The 10,294-nt window shown below is 42.6% G+C and overlaps 1 protein-coding gene across 1 annotated transcript; it reads left to right on the plus strand.

The window, feature by feature from the left end:
* The first annotated feature begins 8,314 nt into the window (after positions 1 to 8,314).
* On the plus strand, positions 8,315 to 9,742 carry dio3a (iodothyronine deiodinase 3a). The gene has a single exon (XM_040199853.2). It carries the CDS (start codon positions 8,421 to 8,423, stop codon positions 9,204 to 9,206), a length of 786 nt encoding a protein of 261 aa, XP_040055787.1. The 5' UTR covers positions 8,315 to 8,420; the 3' UTR covers positions 9,207 to 9,742.
* The last annotated feature ends 552 nt before the right edge of the window (positions 9,743 to 10,294 follow it).

Raw genomic sequence — 10,294 nt, forward strand, 5'->3', positions numbered from 1 at the left:
ACCAACCAGCCTGGGGATATATGACAGGAAACATTTCACTGTTGTAAAGAGAGGAAACTAAAGATAGGTCTGTTTTTCCTTTTTAGGGAAATAGACAAAAAGACCCTCATGTGTTCATGCCTGTGATTGAAGAAGGAAACCATGTTGTATGTTTATGTTTAATATTTTTTAACTTTTAAAATATTTTAACTTTTTAATTTTTTTACTTTATTCTCTTGTTTTATACTAACCCATAGCCGTATTCTACTAACCCATTGCATTAGCATTTCATTTTATTTTATTTTATTACTTGTGCACTGCTGTCTTGTTGTCTATTGTTACACTGTCTACTGTCGCGCACCAATCGCCAAGACAAATTCCTTGTATGTTTGACATATTTTGGCAATAAATGTTTCCTGATTCCTGATGTAATTGAAGAGCTCTAGCTACCTCCTGTTACACACGCACAGTATTAACTTGGTTAGTAATCACATAACGTAATAATAATTTAATTGGGATCAAATCACAAAAGAGATACATTTCTTGAGAAATCGGAATTTCTTCAAGTTGTAAAATTAACCCAACCCTTTATCTTTTTTGTATATCATTTATGTAATGTATTTCATTACAATTAGGACTGTTTTCATCGTGTTGAAGTAGAACTGTAACATTTCCACATCTGGTCGGGCTGTTGGAAAAATCACAAAGCACGAGCTTGCTGATCTTTCCCAGGATGTTCCTGCTGGGATCCTGTTAAAAATGATTAATGGAGATAATTAACTACGCCATTATGTTTTGGAGTACGAATATTCAATATAAATATAGTTAATTGACGCAGCCAACATTTGAAACTGATGTTAAAAAACAATTCCACAACTAATCACGTTCTGCAGAGCAACTTTGCTAATGTTGCCCCAGTCCCAGTTTCCTGCCTACTCTTCCCTCTGCTTGAAGATCTCAGTGTTTTCCTTCACCTTCCTGTCCAGCATCACAAACGCTGCCAGTTGATGTTCATCCCACTGCTTTAGCAGTATCCTGCTGAGACAACTCAGCGCAGAAAACACATCCAATTAAACACTGTTGAGTGCACAGCGACCTTGTGAGGACAGCAGCGCTTTGATTCTCCTCCTAGGGTCTTTAGTTAATGCATGAACCTCCCGTTAACCTTTTCTACTCCTGAAACATGCGGCTGGTGATTACTGGCAAACAAAACCAGCACAGATGTATGTTGACTGCATCGTTCTCTGCACAGGATCTGCTTTGAATTAACACACAGTTAAGGCATCATAATATGTAGTTATATTCATCAAGACGGGGTCCGCCCAGTTTTGATCACTCAATAGGAATAATAAAGACAATTGTTCACAGCAGCTTTTGATGCTTTGGCAGGCAACAAAGGTGTGTGTGTGTCAGAGGTTTTTCTCACTCACTCTGCCTTGCCACAATCTGTCCTGGGGTCTGGCTTCAATGAGTGTACAGACGGGCACTTGTTAATACGCTCAGACAAGCAGCGGCGAAGCCACGCGAGGACATCCTTCGACGTGCTCACCATCTTCATTACTCACGGAGGGCAAATGAGGACAGAGACAACTGGAGACCCTGACTTGTGTCGAGACTCGCCAGGAGCCCCATAACTAATGAGAGAATCAGAGCAGGTTGTGTGAATGGTTAGCAAACGTTTGTGAATTCGATGAATGACAATAAGAATTGCTCTACAGCGTAAAAGTGCATGTAGGAAAATCCAAAGGTGGACATTATAGCTGTTTTCTCTTCATCTCTCATGAAGAGCTTCTTTCGACTATTATCCTTTTGCTCACTGGTTTTAATACTGTAATTGTTTGAAAAGCAAGCTCCAAGTAGCTTATAATGATTCCGTGAGAATATGACTAAAGAGACCGAGATGGTGGAGTGGCAGTGAAATGTTTGTGGCTGCTAATCTCTAAAAAAAAACCATAAAGTTTAGCACTTCACACTACAGTTCCAGCTGTGGAGACATTGGAATTTGTAGCTCTTTGTACTTTACTTTTTTTTTACCGTTTCATCTGGACCGTCAGTCTGAAATAAAAGTTTGATTGATTCATATCCATCTTCAAGGATGGATTTATTTACTTTATTTAAAGAAGTGAAACAAAAGTTATTGGACTCTTTAGCAACGTTATATCCCAAATGGATCACAATGTGAAACGCAGCTTTGGACCTGCAGTTACTGTTTACAGCACCTCAAGGATTATTTCACAGTTAACATTTCACGGATAACAGGAAAAAGCCCAGATGTTACTATAAACATTTTCAATAGCATGATTCCATTCCAGTGACCGATGAAGCCATGAATGGGAGCTGGCGTGCACAATATTTTTTGCGCCACCTGCAGGCAATGAAGCCCGTTTTTATTTCTTTCTTTCCGTGTTTATTTGCTACAAACAGCCAGTGCAGTTGCTCTACAGGCAGACTAGCTAAGAAAGCTAACAATGTGTGTGCACTCACCACGGATTGAAATGCCCCGACGCTCGGCCAGTGACCCTGAGCTTCATACTATGACGATCTAGGTCCCCTCTAGTGGCAGGTTAGGACTAGACAGGGACGTCAGATTCCACCGGTTACATGAATGGTGTCTATTCAAAGTAACGCTGTGTATTTACAGGTTAGATTCAGGCAGCAAAAGTCCACCTCCATCCACCTCCATCTGCCCTGTGCCGACCGTCTGGCTCTGCTCCATCAGTTCCTCTGAGTGTCTTCATAATGACACGGATGGTTTTTGCATTATTTTGAAGAGCTTTGTGTCGGCATAAGACGAGCGAGCAGTGAGACAGGCCGGCAGTTTCTGATTAATCTGATGAAGATGATCAGTTTAGAGTACCCTAGAGTTTGAAAGAACCTCCCACGCTTCCCATGCTTTGATTGATTATGGTTCTGAGAAAAATCTGCTAGATCCTGGTTTAGCCACTCTACTGGCCCTGCCACTGGTTCAGTTACCGACTCTCACCCCGCTTCATCGGCCCATTTGAGATCCAGGCAGTGATTAGTACTACTGCTGTGAGACTCAACTTGCCCCCTTCCCTCCGTATCCATCCCACCTTCCACGTCTCCCAGATCAAGCCTGTCTCCACCAGTCCTTTGTGCCCTCCGGCTCAACCCCCTCCTCCCCCCCGGCTGATCGACAACTCTCCGGCTTACACTGTGCGCCGGATTCTCGATGTCCGTCGTCGTGGAAGGGGCCACCAATACCTCGTCGAGTGGGAGGGATATGGCCCGGAAGCACGTTCCTGGGCCCCTCGTTCCTGGATCCTGGATCCGTCTCTCATCTCTGACTTCCTCCGATCCCGGCAGGGTGAGTCTTCCGGCTTGCCTGGGGGCAGCCGTTGAGGGGGGGGTAGTGTCATGATCTGACTGGCTTTGGAGGTGTTGTTTCAGGCTGGGAGAGCAGGTTTCCGTGGTTACCTGGGCGGAGTCTGGTGGCTGCCTGCTGTCACAGCTGTCCTGCATTTACCATCGTCAGGAACCCCTCTTAAGGAACAGCAGGAGCACCAGTCTTCGCCAGATCGTTTTGCCTTCCTAGTGGTAACTTGGCCAGCTCTCACCCGAGATCGATTCTCTAAGGAAAGAGTTTTTTGTATTGACCTTTTTTTCATGTTTCGGTCCCATCCCAGCCTGCTTCCCGGAACCTGACGGCTTCCCCTCTCGCCCTCCACGGCTTGGGGGAACTCCCCCAGCCAGCCGGATCTTTACCTCTCCCTTAAGCGTGGATTCTATCTACCGCACCACTCCTGCCGCTTGGACCCCTGTGCCTCTCTGCCTCGCCAGCATCTTCCCCAGGTCCGGATCCCAAACTAAGTCCCTCTGCTGCCAAAAATAAAATATTTTTATTTCTCTGAATCCCGCTTTTGAGTCCAACCCTCGTTCTGGCTATCACCCCATGACAGACCGTTATCCGTTCGTTACCTGAAGCATGGTTATTTAATTAGGTTGTTTAGAAGATGAAACGATGACCTCTTTCCTGCAGCAGATCAGCCTTACCTTAAGATTTGTCTCAGACAGGCGTTGCATTGTCAACCACCAGACAGACGGGATTTAACTTCAGGTTTTATCTTTGTAACACCAACACTAAGCCTCAGGCTACACTGTAGACATATCAAAATGGCCCATTGTTACAATATCAGCGACACTTTTACAGAGACAGCGAAGGGGACAATTCGAAAACATAATTCCTCCTTTTTTCAGACGACAATAGCTTCTTTCAGGACGATATTTGTATATTCCAAAGTCCCTTTATTTTTTATTCATATCAAATCTGTCTCTCCATAAAATGTCACTTCAACCGCCTCACATACTGCTGGTCGTCACCGAGGTCTTAAGAGTTTATGCTTGTTTGTTTGCCAGGGAAAGAAATCTCCAAATCAAGACCCCAATCAAGATGGCCAGATGAAACGGATTATCATAACATGTCAGCCCACTCCTCATTGGCTCGCCTGTTGCTGAGATACAAACAGCCTGCAGCGCAAGCAACAGCAGTTCATTAAAGTTGAGTGTGAACACTGGTGCTCTTTGATTTAGAGGCTGAAGAAGGTGACGCTAAGGATGGGGGAGAGGTAGATATTCATCATGTATTCTGTTTAGTGACTCCTTAACACAAACCTCCTTAGTGGGTTAGTCTTCATGATACGCCATCAGTTGTGGTTTCTGGAGCCCGCCCAGCTAAATAAGGAAGGAGCAAGAAAACAAGGGGGGTGTTTTCCAAGATCGGCATTGTCCTCAGACGACCCGCGAGCTGCTGCCAAGAATCCAGCAAAGTCTTTAGGAGGTAAAAGTAAGCAGGTGCAAAGACATTTGGGGTTTTCAGCCGCAACAACAAAAGAGTAATTCCTCAAAGCTAATTTAAGCACTTCAGACGAGCTTTTCATTGACTCACTTTCAAGTTTCTTCTTCTTGCCTTGAGAAAGACATTTTTTTATAATATTGTTATTCAGTGGCAATGTGGGCCAGAAAGGAGAGCTGAGGATTTGAGGACAGGAAAAAGCCTCAGTTAAATATCTGGACAACAGGGGGTTAAAAAAACAGAACAATAGATCTCTTTAAATGTGAAAAAAAAAAAAGAGGAATCATGAGTCAGCGGTACTTATTGCCGCTAAAACAGTCATCTTCTTCATCATTTTCCTGATTCCTGATCTTCCTGTCTCCCTATCTAAATGAGCTGGCCCATGGAGAAGCAGGCTGTCATTAAATGCAAATAGTTCTCAGCGAGGGTCCCGATTGATGTTGTGTGAAGGCAAGTTCATACTAAATGCAGTGAGCTTCTTTGAACACACCAATGGATGGATTTCATAAGAAGTACATCATGTTTTGCAATAACACAAATTATGTTACTACTAATGTGGACAAATCTGTTTGGAGTTTGGTCTCTAATAAGTTTTCCACGGAGAAAGTAGTTGTTTAAGTATTCAACTTGCGACCATAAAACCGGGAAATGCAGTCAATTCTCCAAAGATGAATGGAGAACAAGTAAATGTGTAAACACAAAGTGTGACGTGCTTGCTGTTGCAAAAACGTGTCATCAATACAACTATTTATACAGCAAGGAATCCTGCCACACTGTTGAGATAAGTCAGCTTCCCGTGCAAATGTAACACAAAATTTAAAAGAATTTCCAGAAAATTGGTCAAAGAAAATGGGAATTAGTGCGATTAGGAGTTAGCTGATGCTTATTCTCCTGTTGGGTTTCGTTAAAACATTGCAGGAGAACAGTGTGAAGGTGAAAATAATGGAATATAATAAAATGGTCAAATAATGTTTAATTACAAACTATTTTGTATTCTTCTGTTGAAAGAATGGTGTCTAATAGGGGCATAATCTAAGTAAATTTGTTGCAAAACCTATGCCTCTGTCAGGCAACATGATGACTGTTTTATGGACGCTATTGGCCTAACTTAACCATTGTATAGTGCTGATAAGCCAGGACAAACCATTGACAGAGACACAAACTTGTTGTTGGACTCCCTACGTCATTATAACAACTGCTGCAGACAAATGACATCGTACCTCCATGTCTGCTTTTTACCCTGGAGTCTAATAACATTACATGGATTCACTTTTACAGGCGATTAAGCCTTAACCAATGCGCCATGTGCTCACTAGAACTGGAATGCTTTTGTTGAAAAAGCACACCAGGCCTGTGAATGGCATTCAGCCAGTAATGGCCAATATGTGCGTCCAGATGTTGAATCCCTGTGAAGCACAGAAACGCTTAACAGATCCCCCCCTCCCCTCCTCCAGTAGGACCCCACACTTAATCATTAAAATAAATCTGGACAGGAATGTAAGGAGGAGATATGTGATCCCTATGTATTAGCGCTGTAAGGTGATAGCTGTGTGCTCCAGTGTTGGAGGAGTTGGAGATGTTCTAGAAAGAAAACAACTTTTCAATTAGTTTTTTTTCGTTGCCATATTAAGTTGGTTCAATCCAAGAGCCATATTTTTTATTATTCATTGATTGCAGTTTTCTGAAACACTATTTGTACTCAACAATTAGCCATCATCAGAAAAAAGTACATGTCAACCAACGTTGAGCAGTATACAGTATATCAGAACCACGTTTCTACTTTATTTCACTCTCAGTGGTTTTAACTCAGCAGTAAATAGTATAGTAGTGTTAGCAGTTCTTGTAAGTCCCAGTGGCAGCAGCAGTTGTAGCGGATGTATAAAAAATCTGCACGAGGAAGTTCTGATTCGTTGATGGTGATCAATAGTGTTTCATCTAAATTTAGCGTTGAAGCCACACAATATTCCTAATGTTTCATACTTTCAGAAAACATTTATGTGTTTCTTCTCACGTGTTACGTTACATTACATTACATGTCATTTAGCTGACGCTTTTATCCAATGCGACTTACAATAAGTGCATTTCAACCATAAGAATACGGACACAAAAGAACGAGAAAGTGCAATTTCATCAAATAATACAATACAATTTAAGTGCTACAATGTGTTAGTCTTTTAGTCAAGGTAGAGTCTGAAGAGGTGTGTTTTTTGTCTCGTTGACACTCACGCCCACAAGTTAAATTATGCTGCAACCTTCAGCAGTAACGTGTGAACAATTTAGCTGGAAAATATTTGTTAGGGAAGATGCTTTTAGCCCCTTTCTTTGCAGTGGCCTTGTTATGCACACGGATTGTGGGTAGATCTTCACAGGTGTGTTGTATGCTCACTGTTGAGCGCAGACTTTCTGGTTTCCAAATGTGTCTGGCATGGGTCTTAAAAGTTTCCCTGTAATAATTCTATAATTTTCCTATAATTTCTACACAATTTTTCTAAAGATTTATGTTTGCTTGAAGAGTTTTTGTGGTCAGAGGATAGACTAACGGCCAACAGCAAATTGTGTTTGCATTAATGTAGCACAGTATAATAAATAATGTCTAACTTTTAAGTGTTGAGGAATTATTTGGATCTGGGTCTGTGTTCAGCTGCTCTGACATTATAGCATTCATAGGCAATCTTATATATGTTTGTTGTGTCCCTCTGTTTTGTCAGTCAGTCAGTGATGTTTGAAGCTGACCATCACCGTAATAAGGCTGCATAGATAACGGCGAGAGGCAGATCAGGGTTTTTGTCAAGTGTTGACCAACAAATATCAAATCTTGTCATGACAATTACTGGCTAAAAGAATCTTTAAACTCACAGTGGTGCTGGGCCAAATATCTACAGGTGCTGCAACTTTCTGTTTTGTGTTAGTTCAAGTATTGGAGAGGAAAAGCGTTGATTAAAGACAGCACCTCTTCAAGCACATCTCAAACAACCCCGGCCAACAGACTGCGAGCTTATGACCTGCGTTTTTACAATCTCTTTTAAGGTAATGATACCTTAGTTGACCAAGCAAAGCACCTTAGAGGATTATGACCACATGAAAAACATCTAATTCAGAATGTCTTAATTTCCTTTTACATTTTTCATGAAAGTGAAGATTTCCAACTTTTGCTTCATTTGTCTGTTTTCTTTTTGCAGAAATTTTTGTTATATTATATATTCTGATACGAAGTGCATTCCAACAGACAGTTTACAAGTTGCATGCTGGATCACTACTGGGGTAAAATAGTCAGCATTTGCCCAAATGTGCTCCTGCAGTGCAAACGTCTGCTGCAGCATCAACTTTAAGGACATGATGTGCAAAGCAACTGTTTCACTGCCCATATGACCGACGTGTGTGACGACGTTCATTTTAACGTTCTCTTTTACGCACTGCTGTGCTGCCCCCTCTGCTTTTGGCTGACACACAAAGCTGTGGAGTTGACAGAAGGTAATCCCCACCATGTGAGGCCTCGGCCCCAGTTTGGAGGCGGGGTGTGATTCATTCAAATCTGCTGGTGCTATAAAAAGCTGGGAAGTTGCAAGTAACTTCAACCCACAAGATCGTGGCACAGCATTCAACTATATCGAGTAGTTTACACGTGACAATGAATACTATAAAAGCTATTAAAAATGCAATAGTGTGTCTCGCCTTGCTGCCCCGTTTTCTAATGGCAGCGTTCATGTTTTGGCTGCTTGACTTTTTGTGCATCAGGAGAAGGGTTTTCTTCAGGATGGAGCAGCAGGAGGGCGATGCCATCGACCCTCCACTCTGCATGTCGGACTCCAATCGGCTCTTCAGCCTGGAGTCCCTCAAAGCGGTGTGGCACGGGCACAAGCTGGACTTCCTGAAGGCAGCGCATCTCGGGCACGGAGCGCCCAACACCGAAGTTGTTCATCTGGGGGATCAGCGGCGCGGACACATCCTCGATTACGCGAAGGAGAAGAGACCGCTCGTCCTAAACTTTGGGAGTTGCACCTGACCGCCGTTCATGGCGCGTCTAAAGGCTTTCCAGGGAGTCGTGCAGCAGAACGCAGATATAGCAGACTCGGTTGTCGTGTATATCGAGGAAGCGCACCCCTCCGACGGCTGGATGAGCACCGACGCGCCCTACCAGATCCCCAAACACCGGTGCCTGGAGGACCGGCTGAACGCCGCGCAGCTGATGCACCTGGAGGTGCCCGGCTGCCCGCTCGTGGTCGACAGTATGGAAAACTCCTCCAACGCGGCGTACGGAGCCTATTTCGACAGACTTTACATCCTGCAGGAGGGGACGATAGTGTACCAGGGGGGCAGAGGACCCGAGGGGTATCGGGTCACAGAGCTCAGAGACTGGCTCGATCGATACAGACAAACGCTGGGGAAATCTAGTCAGTTAGTCATGAGCGTGTAGATGTATTCAGTCGGAATAGCTGCTATGACGGAGCAAAACGCTGCATATTTTTCCGTATTGTAACTCCGGTTAGATTAGGTTTTCTCCGTCAGTAACGGTTTCAGTGTATTTATTTTTTGAGCAATTCGTTCAACACGGCAAGGTGGGCTACAGTAGACTCCTTCAGGACACGTTGGACCCCCGACGGTCCTGTTGGGATCATCTACAAAAAGATTTGTTTCAACCTTCATTGTTAGTCTACAGAAGTATTTTGTGTCACATGTTGTTGTTTTTTTGATTTGTATTTTTTTTCTCCTCGTGTAAATGTGTCTTTAATGAACCCGCAGGGTGTTGAGATGCGCGGATCACTGCTCGTCAGTATATAGTGAAGTTCGGTTTGTAAACGGACTCAATCCAGAGAACCGATGCTGATGTTTTCATACTGGAGATCATGTGTGAAGGTGCTGCTCTCTGCCCTGCGTGGCGCAACTGTATTGTAAATATTGTTCCGTTTAATGGATATATTTTATATATAATAAAATCTTTTGATCTACTCATTGCAGGCTTATTTTATTTCAAACTAAATATTCAATAAGCAGGTAGCATCATTGTAGTTTCATACAAGGTGGGGGTGTCTTTTTTCTTTTTCGTTTTTTGCAATAACATGTTGTGAATTGTTTTTACAGTCGTCATGTCTTTAATAGTAAGAAGACAAAAGGATGCATTTTCAATTTCCTGCACAATAAAGCGCAACGGGCCTCTAGTGGATTCTTCTTTCAGAAGCATAACCTCTAAAATTGGTGCAGAAGAGCAGAAAATATTAAATCCCTCCCAAAAAATGACAATATCAAAAGCTCTGAACATGAAACCTCAGTAAACACAGAGATAAGGCCATTTTTAATGCATTTATCTTGGCTAATTCACTATTAAAAGAACAACTTATTTCCAATAATTACAAAAATCTTAAAACTTAAAAAAAAATGTTTACACATTTCTTCCTTCTAAAATCAATCACGCTCTGCAAACACATTTGTTCTCTGTTATTGGAATGAGATAATATAAGTCTACTGTTTAAACCGTATAGTGATTTATAGATAGCCTTTGACCTC

The sequence above is a fragment of the Gasterosteus aculeatus genome, chromosome 15 (genome assembly GCF_964276395.1).
Source record: "Gasterosteus aculeatus chromosome 15, fGasAcu3.hap1.1, whole genome shotgun sequence".
NCBI classification, from domain to species: Eukaryota; Metazoa; Chordata; class Actinopteri; order Perciformes; family Gasterosteidae; genus Gasterosteus; species Gasterosteus aculeatus.